This window comes from Oncorhynchus masou, chromosome 12 (assembly GCF_036934945.1).
Source record: "Oncorhynchus masou masou isolate Uvic2021 chromosome 12, UVic_Omas_1.1, whole genome shotgun sequence".
NCBI classification, from domain to species: Eukaryota; Metazoa; Chordata; class Actinopteri; order Salmoniformes; family Salmonidae; genus Oncorhynchus; species Oncorhynchus masou.
The window spans coordinates 95,877,526-95,904,001 of NC_088223.1; the positions used below are offsets into that span (position 1 = coordinate 95,877,526).

The window sequence follows — 26,476 nt, forward strand, 5'->3', positions numbered from 1 at the left end:
AGAGGAGAGAACAGGGATAGATAGACACATAGTTAACAGGGTACAGAAGAGGCAACGCTAATGCAAAGGAGATTGGAATGACAAGTGGACTACACGTCTCGAATGTTCAGAAAGTTAAGCTTACGTAGCAAGAATCTTATTGACTAAAATGATTGAAATGAAACAGTACTGCTGGAGTAGGCTAGCTGGTAGTGGCTGCGATGTTGACACTACACTAATCAAGTCGTTCCGTCGAGTGTAATAGTTTCTACAGTGCTGCTATTCGGGGGCTAGCTGGCTAGCTAGCAAGGTTGATTGCGTTCTGTTACTTAAAAGAACGACAATAGCTGGCTGGCTAACCTAGAAAATCGCTCTAGGCTACACAATTGTCTTAGATACAAAGACGGCTATGTAGCTAGCTAGCTACGATCAAACAAAACAAACCGTTGTACTGTAATAGTTACTACAGTGCTGCTATTCGGGGGCTAGCTGGCTAGCTACGTTAGAAGAACGACAATAGCTGGCCAGCTAACCTAGAAAATCGCTCTAGACTACACAATTGTCTTAGATACAAAGACGGCTATGTAGCTGGCTAGCTACGATCAAACAAATCAAACCGTTGTACTGTAATGAAGTGAAATGAAAATGTGATACTACCTGTGGAACGACGCGGAATGTTGACCGGGTAGACCAGAGCCCATTTGGGATGCAGGGTGAATGCCTATTCCCTATATGTCGTTCACTACTTTAGACCAGAGCCCATTTGGGATGCAGGGTGAATGCCCATTCCCTATATGTCGTTCACTACTTTAGACCAGAGCCCATTTGGGATGCAGGGTGAATGCCTATTCCCTATATGTCGTTCACTACTTTAGACCAGAGCCCATTTGGGATGCAGGGTGAATGCCTATTCCCTATATGTCGTTCACTACTTTAGACCAGAGCCCATTTGGGATGCAGGGTGAATGCCTATTCCCTATATATCGTTCACTACTTTAGACCAGAGCCCATTTGGGATGCAGGGTGCATGTTCCTGTCTGACATCCTCTGTTCCATATGTCTGTTTCTATCTCTGCCTGTCCCGGATAAATTGGGTTTGGAAAGAAATGAGAAATAATAATAATAAAAATAATAATTATAATAATCCATTCCAAAAAAACAAAACAAAAAAAGTAGTAACGAATGTTTAAATTCAATACTGTGACATGTCGGAGGACAGCATGAGAGACGGAGTGACAGAGTACTGACAGCTGGATCCGGTGTGTGTGTGTGTGTGTGTGTGTGTGTGTGTGTGTGTGTGTGTGTGTGTGTGTGTGTGTGTGTGTGTGTGTGTGTGTGTCTGTCTGTCTGTGTGTGTGTGTGTGTTTTCCAGATCAGCACTAGAACATGTAAAAAAACAAGAACATAATTTATAAACTAAAAAAATCCATAAACACATTTTATCCACCATATGTTATTTTTTTATTAACATTTAGAAAGGAAAACACACACACTGCTCTTGCTTGTATTACCCCCAAGCCATAAGACTCCTGAACAGGTAATCAAATGGCTACGGGGACTATCTGCATTGTGTCCCACAACCCCTCTTTTTATATATATATAATGTATAATAACCCAAAACCACAGAGTGTTACATAGTTTCTTGCATAAACGTGATCAGTGTTTGATGGCAATGAGATGGAAGGAGGCGGCGTAGTCACACTTGTGGTTGCTGTCCCGGTCCTCAGCCTGCTGCAGAGTGAATTCCTCCACAGACAGTCCCAGGTTCCACAGCGTCTCGGTGATGAACTCCTCGCTCAGGTTGACACAGTCGAACCTCTGCTCTCCCACCGTGTAGAAGGTCTCATCCAGGTCCCCAATCAGGACCAGGACCCCTCCAGACCTCAGTAGGTCCACCATGGAGGACAGCGAGCGGTGGTAGGACTCGCGGTCCTTACACGCCGCTTCCAGGCACAGCGAGGAGAGGACACAGTCCGCCGGAGGAACCGTGACAGGGTGGAACGGGTTCTCCAGGCAGATGTCGCACTTTAGAACCTGTTTAACCCTCTGACGGAGAGTGTCTGAGATGATCGCTGGGGTTCTGGTGAGAGCGAGAGACGGAAGGAGAATGAGGTTTTTAGAAGTAAATAGAATACAATGATTACAAGAAATAAATGAAGCAAAAAGAGGGATACCTACATTTACAAAAAAAATGTTTAACCATAGTTGAAACCGTACAGCTTCTAACCAGTTTCTGCACTGTAAAAATACAGTACATTTCTACAGTGTTTCTTTGGAATGTATGGTAACGTACTGCACCTTCTTTTTTTTCTACAGTAACTTTCAGGTAACCAGATGCCAGTAGGTTAATGTAAAAAACAACAGGATTACTGTACCTTTTCCTCTCCAGATCACAGACATACTGGAGGTGAGCGTTCCAGTCTAAACATCCCTCCTCGGCTTCCAGCCACTTCTTAATCTCCTTCCTGTTGCTGTCCACGTAGTCCGACACCACAATCTCGTCATAGTACTCACAGGCACTGATCAGCGTGTGGATGGTTGGCCCTGTACCCACCTCTATCAGCCTCTGGCCCCTGTACTTCCCTGAGGAGAGAAGTTTCGTTCATTCTCTGTTGATATGGATTTGACTTTCCATTCTATGGAGGGCATTCAGAAAGTATTCAGACCCCTTCCCTGTTGGCCACATGTTGTTACATTACAGCCTTATTGTAAAATGGATAAAAAAACAAATGGAACGATCGTCGTCGGAACGAGACCAAGGTGCAGCGTGGTAAGCGCATGTTTTCTTTAATATATTAAATGTTCCACCAAAAACAATCAACAATTCAACGAACGAAAAGCAATGAAATGCAACAAACAAAGACAAGATTCCACAAATGAAAGAGGGAAAAAGGCCTGCCTAAGTGTGATTCCCAATCAGAGACAACGATGGACAGCTGCCTCTGATTGGGAACTTTACCAGGCCAAAAACAATGAAACGGATAACATAGAATGCCCAAATCACACCTTGACCTAACCAAAATAGAGAATAAAAACCTCTCTATGGCCAGGGCGTGACAACAAATATTTCCTCATCAATCTACACACAATACCCCATAATGACATCACAATACCCCATAATGACATCACAATACCCCATAATGACCTCACAATACCCCATAATGACATCACAATACCCCATAATGACAAAGCGTACATTTTTGAAAAGGAATATGAAAAACTAAAACAGAAATACCTTATTTGTATTCATTATGGATCCCCATTAGCTGCTGTCAAAGCAGATGCTACTCTTCTTGGGATCCAGCAAAATTAAGGCAGTTTATAAAAAATGTAAAACTTTACAATACATTCACAACACACTGTGTGTCCTCAGACTCCCACTCCACCACTACCACATATCTACAATACACTGTGTGCCCTCGGGCCCCTACTCCACCACTAACACATATCTACAACACACTGTGTGCCCTCAGGCCCTCCTCCACCACTACCACATATCTACAACACACTGTGTGCCCTCAGGCCCTCCTCCACCACTACCACATATCTACAACACACTGTGTTCCCTCAGGCCCCTACTCCACCACTACCACATATCTACAACACACTGTGTGCCCTCGGGCCCCTACTCCACCACTACCACATATCTACAACACACGGTGTGCCCTCAGACTCCCACTCCACCACTACCACATATCTACAACACACTGTGTTCCCTCAGGCCCCTACTCCACCACTACCACATATCTACAGTACTAAAGCCATGTGTATGCATAGTGTGTACGTTGTTGTGTGTGTGTGTGTGTGTGTGTGTGTGTGTGTGTGTGTGTGTGTGTGTGTGTGTGTGTGTGTGTGTGTGTGTGTGTGTGTGTGTTGCATCAGTCCCCACTGTTCCATTTTCCAACAGCAGTCTAGGTGTATTTATTATATTTATTTTTATTTTAGTCTGTTTTTTAATTATAATTTCACTACGTCAGTTACCTGATGTGGAATAGTGTTCCATGTAGTCATGGCTCTATGTAGTACTGTGGAATAGAGTTCCATGTAGTCTACTTCCGGGTTGGAGCGAGCGGTCGCATCTACACTTCGGTCCGCAGGTAGTATAACTTTTCATTACATTTCATTATAGTACAACGGTTTGATTTGTCTAATCTTAGCAATTTCTTCTTAGCTAGCTACATAGCCGTCTTTGTATCAAAGATAATTGCGTAATTATCGTATTTCGTCGTCCTAACGTAGTCTACACTGCTATCTGCCCAGCAGCTAGCTAACGCCCACCGTCTACCGAATACCAGCACTGTAGAAACTATTACACTCAACTGAACGACTTGATTAGTGTAGTGTTAGCTAGCTACATAGTTGTCTTTGCTGTCTTCGTATCCAAGATAATTGTGTAGATTAGAGTGTGTAGACTTAGAGTGATTATCTTAATTCACCGAGGTTAGCTAGCCAGCTATTTGTCGTCCTTAACGTAGGAGATACTGCTAGCTAGCTAGCCAACAGCTAGCCAACCTCTACCGAATAGAACTTCAACTACCCGGTCAACATTCCGCTTCGCTCCACAGGTAGTATCACATTTTCATTTCACTTCATTACAGTACAACGGTTTGATTTGTTTGATCGTAGCTAGCTAGCTACATAGCCGTCTTTGTTTCAAAGACAATTGTGTAGTCTAGAGCGATTTTCTAGGTTAGCTAGCCAGCTATTGTCGTTCTTTTAACGTAACGTAACGTAATCAACACTGCTAGCTAGCCAGCTAGCCCCCGAATAGCAGCACTGTAGAAACTATTACACTCAACGGAACGACTTGATTAGTGTAGTGTCAACAACGCAGCCACTGCCAGCTAGCCTACAAAGTCAACAACGCAGCCACTGCCAGCTAGCCTACTCCAGCAGTACTGTATCATTTCAATCATTTTAGTCAATAAGATTCTTGCTACGTAAGCTTAACTTTCTGAACATTCGAGACGTGTAGTCCACTTGTCATTCCAATCTCCTCTGCATTTAGCGTAGCCTCTTCTGTAGCCTGTCAACTATGTGTTTATCTATCCCTGTTCTCTCCTCTCTGCACAGACCATACAAACGCTCCACACCGCATGGTCGCGGCCACCCTAATCTGGTGGTCCCAGCGCGCACGACCCACGTGGAGTTCCAGGTCTCCGGTAGCCTCTGGAACTGCCGATCTGCGGCCAACAAGGCAGAGTTCATCTCAGCCTATGCCTCCCTCCAGTCCCTCGACTTCTTGGCACTGACGGAAACATGGATCACCACAGATAACACTGCTACTCCTACTGCTCTCTCTTCGTCCGCCCACGTGTTCTCGCACACCCCGAGAGCTTCTGGTCAGCGGGGTGGTGGCACCGGGATCCTCATCTCTCCCAAGTGGTCATTCTCTCTTTCTCCCCTTACCCATCTGTCTATCGCCTCCTTTGAATTCCATGCTGTCACAGTTACCAGCCCTTTCAAGCTTAACATCCTTATCATTTATCGCCCTCCAGGTTCCCTCGGAGAGTTCATCAATGAGCTTGATGCCTTGATAAGCTCCTTTCCTGAGGACGGCTCACCTCTCACAGTCCTGGGCGACTTTAACCTCCCCACGTCTACCTTTGACTCATTCCTCTCTGCCTCCTTCTTTCCACTCCTCTCCTCTTTTGACCTCACCCTCTCACCTTCCCCCTACTCACAAGGCAGGCAATACGCTCGACCTCATCTTTACTAGATGCTGTTCTTCCACTAACCTCATTGCAACTCCCCTCCAAGTCTCCGACTACTACCTTGTATCCTTTTCCCTCTCGCTCTCATCCAACACTTCCCACACTGCCCCTACTCGGATGGTATCGCGCCGTCCCAACCTTCGCTCTCTCTCCCCCGCTACTCTCTCCTCTTCCATCCTATCATCTCTTCCCTCTGCTCAAACCTTCTCCAACCTATCTCCTGATTCTGCCTCCTCAACCCTCCTCTCTTCCCTTTCTGCATCCTTTGACTCTCTATGTCCCCTATCCTCCAGGCCGGCTCGGTCCTCCCCTCCCGCTCCGTGGCTCGACGACTCATTGCGAGCTCACAGAACAGGGCTCCGGGCAGCCGAGCGGAAATGGAGGAAAACTCGCCTCCCTGCGGACCTGGCATCCTTTCACTCCCTCCTCTCTACATTTTCCTCCTCTGTCTCTGCTGCTAAAGCCACTTTCTACCACTCTAAATTCCAAGAATCTGCCTCTAACCCTAGGAAGCTCTTTGCCAACTTCTCCTCCCTCCTGAATCCTCCCCCTCCCCCCCCCTCCTCCCTCTCTGCAGATGACTTCGTCAACCATTTTGAAAAGAAGGTCGACGACATCCGATCCTCGTTTGCTAAGTCAAACGACACCGCTGGTTCTGCTCACACTGCCCTACCCTGTGCTCTGACCTCTTTCTCCCCTCTCTCTCCAGATGAAATCTCGCTTCTTGTGACGGCCGGCCGCCCAACAACCTGCCCGCTTGACCCTATCCCCTCCTCTCTTCTCCAGACCATTTCCGGAGACCTTCTCCCTTACCTCACCTCGCTCATCAACTCATCCCTGACCGCTGGCTACGTCCCTTCCGTCTTCAAGAGAGCGAGAGTTGCACCCCCTCTGAAAAAACCTACACTCGATCCCTCCGATGTCAACAACTACAGACCAGTATCCCTTCTTTCTTTTCTCTCCAAAACTCTTGAACGTGCCGTCCTTGGCCAGCTCTCCCGCTATCTCTCTCAGAATGACCTTCTTGATCCAAATCAGTCAGGTTTCAAGACTAGTCATTCAACTGAGACTGCTCTTCTCTGTATCACGGAGGCGCTCCGCACTGCTAAAGCTAACTCTCTCTCCTCTGCTCTCATCCTTCTAGACCTATCGGCTGCCTTCGATACTGTGAACCATCAGATCCTCCTCTCCACCCTCTCCGAGTTGGGCATCTCCGGCGCGGCCCACGCTTGGATTGCGTCCTACCTGACAGGTCGCTCCTACCAGGTGGCGTGGCGAGAATCTGTCTCCTCACCACGCGCTCTCACCACTGGTGTCCCCCAGGGCTCTGTTCTAGGCCCTCTCCTATTCTCGCTATACACCAAGTCACTTGGCTCTGTCATAACCTCACATGGTCTCTCCTATCATTGCTATGCAGACGACACACAATTAATCTTCTCCTTTCCCCCTTCTGATGACCAGGTGGCGAATCGCATCTCTGCATGTCTGGCAGATATATCAGTGTGGATGACGGATCACCACCTCAAGCTGAACCTCGGCAAGACGGAGCTGCTCTTCCTCCCGGGGAAGGACTGCCCGTTCCATGATCTCGCCATCACGGTTGACAACTCCATTGTGTCCTCCTCCCAGAGCGCTAAGAACCTTGGCGTGATCCTGGACAACACCCTGTCGTTCTCAACTAACATCAAGGCGGTGGCCCGTTCCTGTAGGTTCATGCTCTACAACATCCGCAGAGTACGACCCTGCCTCACACAGGAAGCGGCGCAGGTCCTAATCCAGGCACTTGTCATCTCCCGTCTGGATTACTGCAACTCGCTGTTGGCTGGGCTCCCTGCCTGTGCCATTAAACCCCTACAACTCATCCAGAACGCCGCAGCCAGTCTGGTGTTCAACCTTCCCAAGTTCTCTCACGTCACCCCGCTCCTCCGCTCTCTCCACTGGCTTCCAGTTGAAGCTCGCATCCGCTACAAGACCATGGTGCTTGCCTACGGAGCTGTGAGGGGAACGGCACCGCAGTACCTCCAGGCTCTGATCAGGCCCTACACCCAAACAAGGGCACTGCGTTCATCCACCTCTGGCCTGCTCGCCTCCCTACCACTGAGGAAGTACAGTTCCCGCTCAGCCCAGTCAAAACTGTTCGCTGCTCTGGCCCCCCAATGGTGGAACAAACTCCCTAACGACGCCAGGACAGCGGAGTCAATCACCACCTTCCGGAGACACCTGAAACCCCACCTCTTTAAGGAATACCTAGGATAGGATAAAGTAATCCTTCTCACCCCCCCCTTAAATGATTTAGATGCACTATTGTAAAGTGGCTGTTCCACTGGATGTCATAAGGTGAATTCACCAATTTGTAAGTCGCTCTGGATAAGAGCGTCTGCCAAATGACTTAAATGTAAATGTTAAATGTAGTACTGTGGAATAGAGTTCCATGTAGTCATGTCTCTATGTAGTACTGTGGAATAGAGTTCCATGTAGTCATGGCTCTATGTAGTACTGTGGAATAGAGTTCCATGTAGTCATGGCTCTATGTAGTACTGTGGAATAGAGTTCCATGTAGTCATGGCTCTATGTAGTACTGTGGAATAGAGTTCCATATAGTCATGGCTCTATGTAGTACTGTGGAATAGAGTTCCATGTAGTCATGGCTCTATGTAGTACTGTGGAATAGAGTACCATGTAGTCATGGCTCTATGTAGTACTGTGGAATAGAGTTCCATGTAGTCATGGCTGTATGTAGTACTGTGGAATAGAGTTCCATGTAGTCATTGCTCTATGTAGTACTGTGGAATAGAGTTCCATGTAGTCATGGCTCTATGTAGTACTGTGGAATAGAGTTCCATGTAGTCATGGCTCTATGTAGTACTGTGGAATAGAGTTCCATGTAGTCATGGCTCTATGTAGTACTGTGGAATAGAGTTCCATGTAGTCATGGCTCTATGTAGTACTGTGGAATAGAGTTCCATGCAGTCATGGCTCTATGTAGTACTGTGGAATAGAGTTCCATGTAGTCATTGCTCTATGTAGTACTGTGGAATAGAGTTCCATGTAGTCATGGCTCTATGTAGTACTGTGGAATAGAGTTCCATGTAGTCATGGCTCTATGTAGTACTGTGGAATAGAGTTCCATGTAGTCATGGCTCTATGTAGTACTGTGGAATAGAGTTCCATGTAGTCATGGCTCTATGTAGTACTGTGGAATAGAGTTCCATGTAGTCAGGGCTCTATGTAGTACTGAGGAATAGAGTTCCATGTAGTCATGGCTCTATGTAGTACTGTGCGCCTCCCATAGTCTGTTCTGGACTTGGGGACGGTGAAGAGACCTCTGGTGGCATGTCTTGTGGGGTATGTATGTGTGTCTGAGCTGTGAGCCAGTAGTTTAGACAGACAACTCTGTGTATTCAACATGTCAATACCTCTCATAAATATAAGTCGTGATGAAGTCAATCTCTTCTCCAGCCAGGAGAGATTGGCATGCATATTATTAATGTTAGCTCTCTGTCTACATCCGAGGGCCAGTCATAATGCCCTGTTCTGAGACAATTGCAATTTTCCTAAGTCCCTTTTCGTGGCACCTGACCACACGACTGAACAGTAGTCCAAGTGTGACAAAACTAGGGCCTGTAGGACCTGCCTTGTTGATATTGTTGTTAAAAAGGTAGAAACCAGGGCATGTAGGACCTGCCTTGTTGATAGTGTTGTTAAGAAGGTAGAAACTAGGGCCTGTAGGACCTTCCTTGTTGATAGTGTTGTTAAGAAGGTAGAAACTAGGACCTGTAGGACCTGCCTTGTTGATAGTGCTGTTAAGAAGGTAGAAACTAGGGCCTGTAGGACCTTCCTTGTTGATAGTGTTGTTAAGAAGGTAGAAACTAGGGCCTGTAGGACCTTCCTTGTTGATAGTGTTGTTAAGAAGGTAGAAACTAGGACCTGTAGGACCTTCCTTGTTGATAGTGTTGTTAAGAAGGTAGAAACTAGGGCCTGTAGGACCTGCCTTGTTGATAGTGTTGTTAAGAAGGTAGAAACTAGGGCCTGTAGGACCTTCCTTGTTGATAGTGTTGTTAAGAAAGTAGAAACTAGGACCTGTAGGACCTGCCTTGTTGATAGTGCTGTTAAGAAGGTAGAAACTAGGGCCTGTAGGACCTTCCTTGTTGATAGTGTTGTTAAGAAGGTAGAAACTAGGGCCTGTAGGACCTTCCTTGTTGATAGTGTTGTTAAGAAGGTAGAAACTAGGACCTGTAGGACCTGCCTTGTTGATAGTGTTGTTAAGAAGGTAGAAACTAGGGCCTGTAGGACCTTCCTTGTTGATAGTGTTGTTAAGAAGGTAGAAACTAGGACCTGTAGGACCTGCCTTGTTGATAGTGCTGTTAAGAAGGTAGAAACTAGGGCCTGTAGGACCTTCCTTGTTGATAGTGTTGTTAAGAAGGTAGAAACTAGGGCCTGTAGGACCTTCCTTGTTGATAGTGTTGTTAAGAAGGTAGAAACTAGGACCTGTAGGACCTTCCTTGTTGATAGTGTTGTTAAGAAGGTAGAAACTAGGGCCTGTAGGACCTGCCTTGTTGATAGTGTTGTTAAGAAGGTAGAAACTAGGGCCTGTAGGACCTTCCTTGTTGATAGTGTTGTTAAGAAGGTAGAAACTAGGACCTGTAGGACCTGCCTTGTTGATAGTGCTGTTAAGAAGGTAGAAACTAGGGCCTGTAGGACCTTCCTTGTTGATAGTGTTGTTAAGAAGGTAGAAACTAGGGCCTGTAGGACCTTCCTTGTTGATAGTGTTGTTAAGAAGGTAGAAACTAGGACCTGTAGGACCTGCCTTGTTGATAGTGTTGTTAAGAAGGTAGAAACTAGGGCCTGTAGGACCTTCCTTGTTGATAGTGTTGTTAAGAAGGTAGAAACTAGGACCTGTAGGACCTGCCTTGTTGATAGTGCTGTTAAGAAGGTAGAAACTAGGGCCTGTAGGACCTTCCTTGTTGATAGTGTTGTTAAGAAGGTAGAAACTAGGGCCTGTAGGACCTTCCTTGTTGATAGTGTTGTTAAGAAGGTAGAAACTAGGACCTGTAGGACCTGCCTTGTTGATAGTGTTGTTAAGAAGGCAGAGCAGCGCTTTATTATAGACAGACTTCTCCCCATCTTAGCTACTGTTGCATCAATATGTTTTGACCAGGACAGTTTACAATCCAGGGTTTCTCCAAGCTGTTTAGTCTCTTCAACTTGCTTAATTATTTATTATGAGATTTAGTTGAGGTTTAGGGTTTAGTGAGTGTTTTGTTCCAAATATAATGCTTTTATTTTAAGAAATATTTAGGACTAACTTATTCCTTACCACCCACTCTGAAACTAACTGCAGCTCTTTGTTGAGTGTTGCAGTCATTTCAGTCGCTGTCGTAGCTGATAGTGTTGAGTCATCCACATACATAGACACTCTGGCTTTACTCAAAGTTAGTGGCTTGTCGTTGGTAAAAAATGTAAAAAGCAAGGGTAGCGAAATGACTTCTGCTCCCCTCCAGGCCTGAGGAAACGCTTCTAGTAGGCTTACACTGAAGATGTGGCAATACACCTAGACACACCACTTACCTTATCAGTACACCTAAACACACCACTTACCTTATCAATACACCTAAACACACCACTTACCTTATCAATACACCTAGACACACCACTTACCTTATCAGTACACCTAAACACACCACTTACCTTATCAATACACCTAGACACACCACTTACCTTATCAATACACCTAGACATACCAATTACCTTATCAATACACCTAAACACACCAGTTACCTTTTCAATACACCTAGACACACCACTTACCTTATCAATACACCTAAACACACCAATTACCTTATCAATACACCTAGACACACCACTTACCTTATCAATACACCTAGACACACCACTTACCTTATCAGTACACCTAGACACACCACTTACCTTATCAATACACCTAGACACACAACTTACCTTATCAATACACCTAGACACACCAATTACCTTATCAATACACCTAAACATACCACTTACCTTATCAATACACCTAGACACACCACTTACCTTATCAATACACCTAGACACACCACTTACCTTATCAATACACCTAGACACACCAATTACCTTATCAATACACCTAAACACACCACTTACCTTATCAATACACCTAGACACGCCACTTACCTTATCAATACACCTAAACACACCAATTACCTTATCAATACACCTAAACACACCAATTACCTTATCAATACACCTAAACACACCACTTACCTTATCAATACACCTAAACACACCACTTACCTTATCAATACATCTAAACACGCCACTTACCTTATCAATACATCTAAACACGCCACTTACCTTATCAATACACCTAGACACACCACTTACCTTATCAATACACCTAGACACACCACTTACCTTATCAATACACCTAAACACACCAATTACCTTATCAATACACCTAAACACACCAATTACCTTATCAATACACCTAAACACCACTTACCTTATCAATACATTTAGACACACCACTTACCTTATCAATACACCTAGACACACCACTTACCTTATCAATACATCTAAACACGCCACTTACCTTATCAATACACCTAGACACACCACTTACCTTATCAATACATCTAAACACGCCACTTACCTTATCAATACACCTAGACACACCACTTACCTTATCAATACACCTAGACACACCACTTACCTTATCAATACACCTAAACACACCAATTACCTTATCAATACACCTAAACACACCAATTACCTTATCAATACACCTAAACACCACTTACCTTATCAATACACTTAGACACACCACTTACCTTATCAATACACCTAGACACACCACTTACCTTATCAGTACACCTAAACACACCACTTACCTTATCAATACACCTAGACACACCACTTACCTTATCAATACACCTAGACATACCAATTACCTTATCAATACACCTAAACACACCAGTTACCTTTTCAATACACCTAGACACACCACTTACCTTATCAATACACCTAAACACACCAATTACCTTATCAATACACCTAGACACACCACTTACCTTATCAATACACCTAGACACACCACTTACCTTATCAGTACACCTAGACACACCACTTACCTTATCAATACACCTAGACACACAACTTACCTTATCAATACACCTAGACACACCACTTACCTTATCAATACACCTAGACACACCACTTACCTTATCAATACACCTAGACACACCAATTACCTTATCAATACACCTAAACACACCACTTACCTTATCAATACACCTAGACACGCCACTTACCTTATCAATACACCTAAACACACCAATTACCTTATCAATACACCTAAACACACCAATTACCTTATCAATACACCTAAACACACCACTTACTTTATCAATACACCTAAACACACCACTTACCTTATCAATACATCTAAACCCTTCACTTACTTTATCAATACATCTAAACACGCCACTTACCTTATCAATACACCTAGACACACCACTTACCTTATCAATACACCTAGACACACCACTTACCTTATCAATACACCTAAACACACCAATTACCTTATCAATACACCTAAACACACCAATTACCTTATCAATACACCTAAACACCACTTACCTTATCAATACACTTAGACACACCACTTACCTTATCAATACACCTAGACACACCACTTACCTTATCAATACATCTAAACACGCCACTTACCTTATCAATACACCTAGACACACCACTTACCTTATCAATACATCTAAACACGCCACTTACCTTATCAATACACCTAGACACACCACTTACCTTATCAATACACCTAGACACACCACTTACCTTATCAATACACCTAAACACACCAATTACCTTATCAATACACCTAAACACACCAATTACCTTATCAATACACCTAAACACCACTTACCTTATCAATACACTTAGACACACCACTTACCTTATCAATACACCTAGACACACCACTTACCTTATCAGTACACCTAAACACACCACTTACCTTATCAATACACCTAGACACACCACTTACCTTATCAATACACCTAGACATACCAATTACCTTATCAATACACCTAAACACACCAGTTACCTTTTCAATACACCTAGACACACCACTTACCTTATCAATACACCTAAACACACCAATTACCTTATCAATACACCTAGACACACCACTTACCTTATCAATACACCTAGACACACCACTTACCTTATCAGTACACCTAGACACACCACTTACCTTATCAATACACCTAGACACACAACTTACCTTATCAATACACCTAGACACACCAATTACCTTATCAATACACCTAAACATACCACTTACCTTATCAATACACCTAGACACACCACTTACCTTATCAATACACCTAGACACACCACTTACCTTATCAATACACCTAGACACACCAATTACCTTATCAATACACCTAAACACACCACTTACCTTATCAATACACCTAGACACGCCACTTACCTTATCAATACACCTAAACACACCAATTACCTTATCAATACACCTAAACACACCAATTACCTTATCAATACACCTAAACACACCACTTACCTTATCAATACACCTAAACACACCACTTACCTTATCAATACATCTAAACACGCCACTTACCTTATCAATACATCTAAACACGCCACTTACCTTATCAATACACCTAGACACACCACTTACCTTATCAATACACCTAGACACACCACTTACCTTATCAATACACCTAAACACACCAATTACCTTATCAATACACCTAAACACACCAATTACCTTATCAATACACTTAGACACACCACTTACCTTATCAATACACCTAGACACACCACTTACCTTATCAATACACCTAAACACACCAATTACCTTATCAATACACCTAAACACACCAATTACCTTATCAATACACTTAGACACACCACTTACCTTATCAATACACCTAGACACACCACTTACCTTATCAATACACCTAAACAAACCAGTTACCTTTTCAATACACCTAGACACACCACTTACCTTATCAATACACCTAAACACACCAATTACCTTATCAATACACCTAGACACACCACTTACCTTATCAATACACCTAGACACACCACTTACCTTATCAGTACACCTAGACACACCACTTACCTTATCAATACACCTAGACACACAACTTACCTTATCAATACACCTAGACACACCAATTACCTTATCAATACACCTAAACATACCACTTACCTTATCAATACACCTAGACACACCACTTACCTTATCAGTACACCTAAACACACCACTTACCTTATCAATACACCTAGACACACCACTTACCTTATCAATACACCTAGACATACCAATTACCTTATCAATACACCTAAACACACCAGTTACCTTTTCAATACACCTAGACACACCACTTACCTTATCAATACACCTAAACACACCAATTACCTTATCAATACACCTAGACACACCACTTACCTTATCAATACACCTAGACACACCACTTACCTTATCAGTACACCTAGACACACCACTTACCTTATCAATACACCTAGACACACAACTTACCTTATCAATACACCTAGACACACCAATTACCTTATCAATACACCTAAACATACCACTTACCTTATCAATACACCTAGACACACCACTTACCTTATCAATACACCTAGACACACCACTTACCTTATCAATACACCTAGACACACCAATTACCTTATCAATACACCTAAACACACCACTTACCTTATCAATACACCTAGACACGCCACTTACCTTATCAATACACCTAAACACACCAATTACCTTATCAATACACCTAAACACACCAATTACCTTATCAATACACCTAAACACACCACTTACCTTATCAATACACCTAAACACACCACTTACCTTATCAATACATCTAAACACGCCACTTACCTTATCAATACATCTAAACACGCCACTTACCTTATCAATACACCTAGACACACCACTTACCTTATCAATACACCTAGACACACCACTTACCTTATCAATACACCTAAACACACCAATTACCTTATCAATACACCTAAACACACCAATTACCTTATCAATACACCTAAACACACCAATTACCTTATCAATACACCTAAACACACCACTTACCTTATCAATACACCTAAACACACCACTTACCTTATCAATACATCTAAACACGCCACTTACCTTATCAATACATCTAAACACGCCACTTACCTTATCAATACACCTAGACACACCACTTACCTTATCAATACACCTAGACACACCACTTACCTTATCAATACACCTAAACACACCAATTACCTTATCAATACACCTAAACACACCAATTACCTTATCAATACACTTAGACACACCACTTACCTTATCAATACACCTAGACACACCACTTACCTTATCAATACACCTAAACAAACCACTTACCTTATCAATACACCTAGACACACCACTTACCTTATCGATACACCTGAACACACCAATTACCTTATCAATACACCTAGACACACCACTTACCTTATCAATACACCTAAACACACCAATTACCTTATCAATACACCTAAACACACCAACTAACTTATCAGTACACCTAGACACACCACTTACCTTATCAATACACCTAGACACACCAATTACCTTATCAATACACCTAGACACACCAATTACCTTATCATTACACCTAGACACACCAATTACCTTATCAATACACCTAGACACACCACTTACCTTATCAATACACCTAAACACACCAACTACCTTATCAATACACCTAGACACACCACATACCTTATCAATACACCTAAACACACCAATTACCTTATCAATACACCTAAACACACCAATTACCTTATCAATACACCTAAACACACCAACTAACTTATCAGTACACCTAGACACACCACTTACCTTATCAATACACCTAAACACACCACTTACCTTATCAATACACCTAGACACACCAATTACCTTATCAATACACCTAGACACACCAATTACCTTATCAATACACCTAGACACACCACTTACCTTATCAATACACCTAAACACACCAACTACCTTATCAATACACCTAGACACACCACATACCTTATCAATACACCTAGACACACCAATGAAATTACATACGATTGGAATCAATGACACAGAGTGATCTACTGTCCCTGCTGTCTACCTGTTGAGAAGGTCTTGCTGAGCTGACAGAGGACGAAGGAGACGAAGCGGCTGTTGTCTTTCTGGCCCGGGACAGCAGCAAACTGGTAGCAGTAGTTGAAGTAGGTCTTTGGGTCAAACTTGGCCTGGTGGCACTCTCCCATGGTGCTGTTCAGGTGGTGTGGTGGCTGTTCGGATGTTCAGGTGGTCTGGTGGCTGTTCAGCTGTTCAGGTGTGTGACTCAGGATGGTGGTGGGAGAGGTGCAGTACCTATGAGAGAGGGGGGAAACAATAGGTCAGATAGTGTGTACTCCAGCCCATTGTGCAGAAACATCCCTTCTCCCCTGACACCAGGAGTGGTGTCGCCCTGGGTGATATCCCTGATATCTGACCAGTCTCTGTTGTATTACAGACCTATAGCCACAGACTGATATCTGACCAGTCTCTGTTGTATTACAGACCTATAGCCACAGACTGATATCTGACCAGTCTGTGTGGAGTACTATTAGATCTCATTGGCTGTTTGTAATGGAAAGCCAAATGTCGTGTTGGACATGTCAGACAGACACTCATGTAAAGACATCACATCAGAGAAACAGAAAGTTGACTGTGTGAAAGCAGGGTAAATATACTGCCATCTCCTGGGCCGGAGTTTGTATATCACCATAAAATGATGTTATACCGCCACCTCCTGGAATAGAGTTTGTATATCACCATAAAATGATGTTATACCGCCACCTCCTGGAATAGAGTTTGTATATCACCATAAAATGATGTTATACCGCCACCTCCTGGAATAGAGTTTGTATATCACCATAAAATGATGTTATACCACCTCCTGGAATAGAGTTTGTATATCACCATAAAATGATGTTATACCATCTCCTGGGCCGGAGTTTGTATATCACCATAAAATGATGTTATACCGCCACCTCCTGGAATAGAGTTTGTATATCACCATAAAATGATGTTATACCGCCACCTCCTGGAATAGAGTTTGTATATCACCATAAAATGATGTTATACCGCCACCTCCTGGAATAGAGTTTGTATATCACCATAAAATGATGTTATACCACCACCTCCTGGAATAGAGTTTGTATATCACCATAAAATGATGTTATACCACCACCCCCTGGAATAGAGTTTGTATATCACCATAAAATGATGTTATACCACCACCTCCTGGAATAGAGTTTGTATATCACCAAAAAATTATGTTATACCACCACCTCCTGGAATAGAGTTTGCAACTGAAGAGAACTTTTTGAATAAACTTTTTCGACGGACACTTTCTCCTCCACGAAACCAATCAACATAAATGGAATACTTACCTCTAGCCAAATACAACGTTTTCATTTGATTGAAATGATAAAGTTATTTAAAGTGGTAATCAGCAGGTGAAACAATAACAAAGTGATCTCACCACCAATGTTTCGGTACAAAGCTGGGGGATGGGGCTGAATGAACGGAACCACTCTCAGGAGGACTGACCATCCATTATATTAAATGGTTTGTTTGTAATGTTTTCTAGGTTTGACCAATTTTTTGAGGCTATACAATGTTTGTTTACAAAGCATTGTCGTTAAACAAGGTTTTATTTTAGGTTCTGATGGGGTACAACGGTTGAGCTAGGCTCATAAGCCATTTCTAAGTTATGTTTAAGCAATAATGCATGAGGTGGTGTGGTATATGGCCAATATACCACAGCTTAGGGCTGTTCTTATCCGTGGTATATTGACCATATACCACACCACCTCATGTGCCTTATTGTTGTTATAAACTGGTTACCAACATGATTACAGCAGCCGTGCCTTATTGTTGTTATAAACTGGTTACCAACATCATTACAGCAGCCGTGCCTTATTGTTATTATAAACTGGTTACCAACATCATTACAGCAGCCGTGCCTTATTGTTATTATAAACTGGTTACCAACATCATTACAGCAGCCGTGCCTTATTGTTATTATAAACTGGTTACCAACATGATTACAGCAGCCGTGCCTTATTGTTATTATAAACTGGTTACCAACATCATTACAGCAGCCGTGCCTTATTGTTATTATAAACTGGTTACCAACATCATTACAGCAGCCGTGCCTTATTGTTATTATAAACTGGTTACCAACATCATTACAGCAGCCGTGCCTTATTGTTATTATAAACTGGTTACCAACATCATTACAGCAGCCGTGCCTTATTGTTATTATAAACTGGTTACCAACATCATTACAGCAGCCGTGCCTTATTGTTATTATAAACTGGTTACCAACATCATTACAGCAGCCGTGCCTTATTGTTACTATAAACTGGTTACCAACATCATTACAGCAGCCGTGCCTTATTGTTATTATAAACTGGTTACCAACATCATTACAGCAGCCGTGCCTTATTGTTATTATAAACTGGTTACCAACATCATTACAGCAGCCGTGCCTTATTGTTATTATAAACTGGTTACCAACATCATTACAGCAGCCGTGCCTTATTGTTATTATAAACTGGTTACCAACATCATTACAGCAGCCGTGCCTTATTGTTATTATAAACTGGTTACCAACATCATTACAGCAGCCGTGCCTTATTGTTATTATAAACTGGTTACCAACATCATTACAGCAGCCGTGCCTTATTGTTATTATAAACTGGTTACCAACATCATTACAGCAGCCGTGCCTTATTGTTATTATAAACTGGTTACCAACATCATTACAGCAGCCGTGCCTTATTGTTATTATAAACTGGTTACCAACATCATTACAGCAGCCGTGCCTTATTGTTATTATAAACTGGTTACCAACATCATTACAGCAGCCGTGCCTTATTGTTATTATAAACTGGTTACCAACATCATTACAGCAGCCGTGCCTTATTGTTATTATAAACTGGTTACCAACATCATTACAGCAGCCGTGCCTTATTGTTACTATAAACTGGTTACCAACATCATTACAGCAGCCGTGCCTTATTGTTATTATAAACTGGTTACCAACATCATTACAGCAGCCGTGCCTTATTGTTATTATAAACTGGTTACCAACATCATTACAGCAGCCGTGCCTTATTGTTATTATAAACTGGTTACCAACATCATTACAGCAGCCGTGCCTTATTGTTATTATAAACTGGTTACCAACATCATTACAGCAGCCGTGCCTTATTGTTATTATAAACTGGTTACCAACATCATTACAGCAGCCGTGCCTTATTGTTATTATAAACTGGTTACCAACATCATTACAGCAGCCGTGCCTTATTGTTATTATAAACTGGTTACCAACATCATTACAGCAGCCGTGCCTTATTGTTATTATAAACTGGTTACCAACATCATTACAGCAGCCGTGCCTTATTGTTATTATAAACTGGTTACCAACATCATTACAGCAGCCGTGCCTTATTGTTACTATAAACTGGTTACCAACATCATTACAGCAGCCGTGCCTTATTGTTATTATAAACTGGTTACCAACATCATTACAGCAGCCGTGCCTTATTGTTATTATAAACTGGTTACCAACATCATTACAGCAGCCGTGCCTTATTGTTATTATAAACTGGTTACCAACATCATTACAGCAGCCGTGCCTTATTGTTATTATAAACTGGTTACCAACATCATTACAGCAGCCGTGCCTTATTGTTATTATAAACTGGTTACCAACATCATTACAGCAGCCGTGCCTTATTGTTATTATAAACTGGTTACCAACATCATTACAGCAGCCGTGCCTTATTGTTATTATAAACTGGTTACCAACATCATTACAGCAGCCGTGCCTTATTGTTATTATAAACTGGTTACCAACATCATTACAGCAGCCGTGCCTTATTGTTATTATAAACTGGTTACCAACATCATTACAGCAGCCGTGCCTTATTGTTATTATAAACTGGTTACCAACATCATTACAGCAGCCGTGCCTTATTGTTATTATAAACTGGTTACCAACATCATTACAGCAGCCGTGCCTTATTGTTACTATAAACTGGTTACCAACATCATTACAGCAGCCGTGTCTTATTGTTATTATAAACTGGTTACCAACATCATTACAGCAGCCGTGCCTTATTGTTATTATAAACTGGTTACCAACATCATTACAGCAGCCGTGCCTTATTGTTATTATAAACTGGTTACCAACATCATTACAGCAGCCGTGCCTTATTGTTATTATAAACTGGTTACCAACATCATTACAGCAGCCGTGCCTTATTGTTATTATAAACTGGTTACCAACATCATTACAGCAGCCGTGCCTTATTGTTATTATAAACTGGTTACCAACATCATTACAGCAGCCGTGCCTTATTGTTATTATAAACTGGTTACCAACATCATTACAGCAGCCCGTGCCTTATTGTTATTATAAACTGGTTACCAACATCATTACAGCAGCCGTGCCTTATTGTTATTATAAACTGGTTACCAACATCATTACAGCAGCCGTGCCTTATTGTTATTATAAACTGGTTACCAACATGATTACAGCAGCCGTGCCTTATTGTTATTATAAACTGGTTACCAACATCATTACAGCAGCCGTGCCTTAGTGTTATTATAAACTGGTTACCAACATCATTACAGCAGCCGTGCCTTATTGTTACTATAAACTGGTTACCAACATCATTACAGCAGCCGTGCCTTATTGTTATTATAAACTGGTTACCAACATCATTACAGCAGCCGTGCCTTATTGTTGTTATAAACTGGTTACCAACATCATTACAGCAGCCGTGCCTTATTGTTGTTATAAACTGGTTACCAACATCATTACAGCAGCCGTGCCTTATTGTTATTATAAACTGGTTACCAACATCATTACAGCAGCCGTGCCTTATTGTTATTATAAACTGGTTACCAACATCATTACAGCAGCCGTGCCTTATTGTTATTATAAACTGGTTACCAACATCATTACAGCAGCCGTGCCTTATTGCTGTTATAAACTGGTTACCAACATCATTACAGCAGCCGTGCCTTATTGTTGTTATAAACTGGTTACCAACATCATTACAGCAGCCGTGCCTTATTGTTACTATAAACTGGTTACCAACATCATTACAGCAGCCGTGCCTTATTGTTATTATAAACTGGTTACCAACATCATTACAGCAGCCGTGCCTTATTGTTATTATAAACTGGTTACCAACATCATTACAGCAGCCGTGCCTTATTGTTATTATAAACTGGTTACCAACATCATTACAGCAGCCGTGCCTTATTGTTATTATAAACTGGTTACCAACATCATTACAGCAGCCGTGCCTTATTGTTGTTATAAACTGGTTACCAACATCATTACAGCAGCCGTGCCTTATTGTTATTATAAACTGGTTACCAACATCATTACAGCAGCCGTGCCTTATTGTTATTATAAACTGGTTACCAACATCATTACAGCAGCCGTGCCTTATTGTTATTATAAACTGGTTACCAACATCATTACAGCAGCCGTGCCTTATTGCTGTTATAAACTGGTTACCAACATCATTACAGCAGCCGTGCCTTATTGTTGTTATAAACTGGTTACCAACATCATTACAGCAGCCGTGCCTTATTGTTATTATAAACTGGTTACCAACATCATTACAGCAGCCGTGCCTTATTGTTATTATAAACTGGTTACCAACATCATTACAGCAGCCGTGCCTTATTGTTATTATAAACTGGTTACCAACATCATTACAGCAGCCGTGCCTTATTGTTATTATAAACTGGTTACCAACATCATTACAGCAGCCGTGCCTTATTGTTACTATAAACTGGTTACCAACATCATTACAGCAGCCGTGCCTTATTGTTATTATAAACGGGTTACCAACATCATTACATCAATAAAAATACATGTTTTGTCATAACCTTGATATATGGTCTGATATATACCACGGCTGTCAGCCAATCAGCATTCAGTGCTCAAACCACCCAGTTTATAATATTCAACAATCAATGGGTACATATCATTCATTTATAAGTTTTTTAAAAAATGATGTAGGCTGATTGGCCCTTGTGAGATTGTCTCTGTCAGACCTGGTGAGTGTACATTATTCACTCCTGTTGGTCACCTGAGGGTAAGGAGTGGTATCATCAATGTAAACATGCAGAGATATGCGATGCCAACATTTATGGCAACAGGCACAACAGACAGACAACATTGTTCTACTGTGTATTACATGGAGAAAGAGAAATCCCATACTGGCCCACTGACAGACCTTCTCAACTCCGTGCAGTGATTAGTTGACACTACTGCTCCTCTTAATGCGTCCAGAAACACATTATAGGTGCGATGTCTCGCTCCATGCTGAGCGCGCAATGCAGCGTGCTGAAAGGGTAAGGTGTATTAATAAACTCCGGCTGTTCGGATACAGAATGCATTCTGGGAGTTCTGTAGAAACAACTACCAGGCGCGCCTGACTATTTTCATTCGCTCACTGGCGACAGAAATAAATAATTTACTAATGATTTTATAAATGTAGGAAAAGGTTCAACTACAGATAGGAAACTTTGAAAAAAGACAAGTGCAGATTGATTGCGGGACTGTAGCCTAGATCTCCAAATGTCATAGCAGCGCTGTTTCAGGAAGCGCGACACCAGCCGTCAGTGTGACATGCAAAGGTTACCATGTAGTCAATAAAAACATTTAAAAAAACATTTACAAGAGAGAAGACATTGGACAAAATAGTTAACAGCTCAAAGTAATAGTAGTTCATAGTAACACATGTTTAAATTCCATACTGTGGCATGTCGGAGGACAGCATGAGAGACGGAGTGACTGAGTACTTACAGCTGGATCCGATGAGCGTGCCCGATCTCGCAAGAAGAGTCCTGTGACAACACCCTTATGGAAAACCTGCTGAACTGTGTGTGTGTGTGTGTGTGTGTGTGTGTGTGTGTGTGTGTGTGTGTGTGTGTGTGTGTGTGTGTGTGTGTGTGTGTGTGTGTGTGTGTGTGTGTGTGTGTGTGTGTGTGCGTGCGTGTGTGTGTGCGTGCGTGTGTGTGTCCCACCACCCGCCAACCCCTCTTTTACGCTGCTGCTACTCAGTTTATCATATATGCATAGTCACTTTAACTATGCATTCATGTACATACTACCTCAATTGGCCCGACCAACCAGTTCTCCCGCATGATGGCTGCCATCTGCCCGGTACAGTTAAAAGTGAGATTCATCCATGAAGAGTACACTTATCCAGCGTGCCAGTTGCCATTGAAGGCATTTTGCTGAAGTCGGTTACGACGCAGTCAGGAAGTAGCTCTGCTGAGGGTGATGCAGCTCCGCCTGAAAAATCAGAACAAAAATATGAAGACATACAAATACACACTGTATATACAAAAGTATGTGGACACCCCTTCAAATTAGTGGATTCGGAAATTTCATCCACACCGGTTGCGGACAAGTGTATAAAATCGAGCACAGAGCCATTCACTCTCCATACACAAACAATAGCAGGAGAATGGCCTTAATGAAGAGCTCAGTGACTTTCAACGTCGCACCGTCGTAGGATGGCACCTTTCCAACAAGTTAGTTCATCAAATTTCTACCCTGCAAGAGCTGCCCCGGTCAACTGTAAGTGGAAACATCGAGGTTCAAGAACGGTTCAGCCGCGAAGTGGTAGGCCACACAAACTCACAGAACGGGAGTGTTTAAACGTGTAGCCTGTAAAAATAATCTGTCCTCAGTTGCAGCACTCACTACAGAGTTCCAACCTTCTCCAAGCTCTCACGAGGACCGCAACAGGAAAGGCAGAGTTTAAAATTGTTTTTATTTCACTTTATTTAACCAGGTAGGCCAGTTGAGAACAAGATCTCATTTACAAATGCAACCTGGCCAAGATAAAGCAAAGCAGTGCGACAAAAACAACACAGAGTTACACATCGGATAAACAAATTGTACAGTCAATAACACAAGAGAAAAAATCTATAGACAGTTTGTGCAAATACAGTAAGATTAGGGAGGTAAGGCAATAAATTGGCCATGCTGGTGAAATAATTACAATTTAGCAATTAAACACTGGAGTGGTAGATGTGCTGAAAATGAATGTGCAAGTAGAGATACTGGGGTGCAAAGGAGAAAAAAACAAACAATATGGGGATGAGGTAGTTGGATGAGCTATATACAGGTGCAATGATCGGTAAGCTGCTATATGAGTCTCCAGCTTCAGTGATTTTTGCAATTCGTTCCAGTCATGGGCAGCAGAGAACTGGAAGGAAAGGTGGCCAAATGAGGAATTGGCTTTACGGGGGACCAGTGAAATATACCTGCTGGAGCACGGGTGGGTGTTGCTATGATGACCAGTGAGATATACCTGCTGGAGCGCGTGCTACGGGTGGGTGCTGCTATGGTGACCAGTGAGCTGAGATAAGGTGGGGCTTTACCTAGCAAAGACTTATAGATGACCTGGAGCCAGTGGGTTTGGCGACGAATATGAAGCGAGGGCCAGCCAACGAGAGCATACAGGTCGCAGTGGTGGGTAGTATATGGGGCTTTGGTGACAAAACGGGTGGCACTGTGATAGACCACATCCAATTTACTAAGTAGAGTGTTGGAGGCTATTTTGTAAATGACATCGCCGAAGTCAAGGATCGGTAGGATAGTCAGTTGTACAAAAGTATGTTTGGCAGGATGAGTGAACGATACTTTGCTGTGAAATAGGAAGCCGATTCTAGATTTAATTTTGGATTGGAGATATTTGATGTGGGTTGGAGATGGAAGGAGATGTTTGATGTGGGTTGGAGATGGAAGGAGATGTTTGATGTGGGTTGGAGATGGAAGGAGATGTTTGATGTGGGTTGGAGATGGAAGGAGATGTTTGATGTGGGTTGGAGATGGAAGGAGATGTTTGATGTGGTTTGGAGATGGAAGGAGATGCTTAGAGTGAAGTGAACAGGTGCACACTTATTCAGGTAAAATAACAAAAGCACAACAAAAACATTCATTCTGTCTCCTAGAGATGAACGTACTTTGGTGCGAGAAGTGCAAGTCAATCCCAGAACAACAGCAAAGGACCTTGTGAAGATGCTGGGGGAAACCGATACAAAAGTATCTATATCCACATAACCTGAAAAGCCGCTCAGCAAGGAAGAAGACACCGCTCCAAAACCGCCATAAAAAAGCCAGACTACGGTTTGCAAATGCACATGGGGACGAAGATCGTACTTTTTGGAGAAAAGTCCTCTGGTCTGATGAAACAAACATAGAACTGTTTGACCATAATGACCATCGTTATGTTTGGAGGAAAAAGGGGGAGGCTTGCAAGCCGAAGAACACCATCCCAACCTTGAAGCATGGGGGTGGCAGGATCATGTTGTGGGAGTGCTTTGCTGAAGGAGGGACTGGTGCACTTCACAAAATAGATAGGAAGTAGGAAAATTCTGTGTATACATTGAAGCAACATCTCAAGACATCAGCCAGGAAGTTAAAGCTTGGTCACAAATGGGTCTTCCAAATGGACAATGACCCCAAGCATGCTTCCAAAGTTGTGGCCAAATGGCTTAAGGACAACAAAGTCAAGGTATTGGAGTGTCCTTCACAAAGCCCTGACCTCAATCCTATAGAAAATGTGTGGGCAGAACTGAAAAACCGTGTGCGAGCAAGGAGGCCTACAAACCT

The 26,476-nt window shown here is 42.5% G+C and overlaps 1 protein-coding gene across 3 annotated transcripts; it reads right to left on the reverse strand.

Annotated features, from left to right (window-relative positions):
* Positions 1–1,403: 1,403 nt before the first annotated feature.
* zgc:64002 (uncharacterized protein LOC393330 homolog) lies at positions 1,404–24,064 on the reverse strand. 3 transcript variants are annotated; one of them, XM_064982521.1, is made up of 4 exons: positions 23,962–24,064; positions 16,889–17,136; positions 2,355–2,562; positions 1,404–2,059 (listed from the first exon to the last, which is right to left on the reverse strand). In XM_064982521.1, the coding sequence occupies exons 2-4, from the start codon at positions 17,028–17,030 to the stop codon at positions 1,636–1,638; spliced, it is 774 nt and encodes a 257-aa protein (XP_064838593.1). In that variant the 5' UTR covers positions 17,031–17,136; positions 23,962–24,064; the 3' UTR covers positions 1,404–1,635. The 3 variants fall into 3 exon arrangements, with proteins under 3 accessions (XP_064838593.1, XP_064838592.1, XP_064838595.1); XM_064982520.1 differs by lacking the exon at positions 23,962–24,064 and adding an exon at positions 23,654–23,759; XM_064982523.1 differs by lacking the exon at positions 23,962–24,064 and adding an exon at positions 23,605–23,623.
* Positions 24,065–26,476: the final 2,412 nt, after the last annotated feature.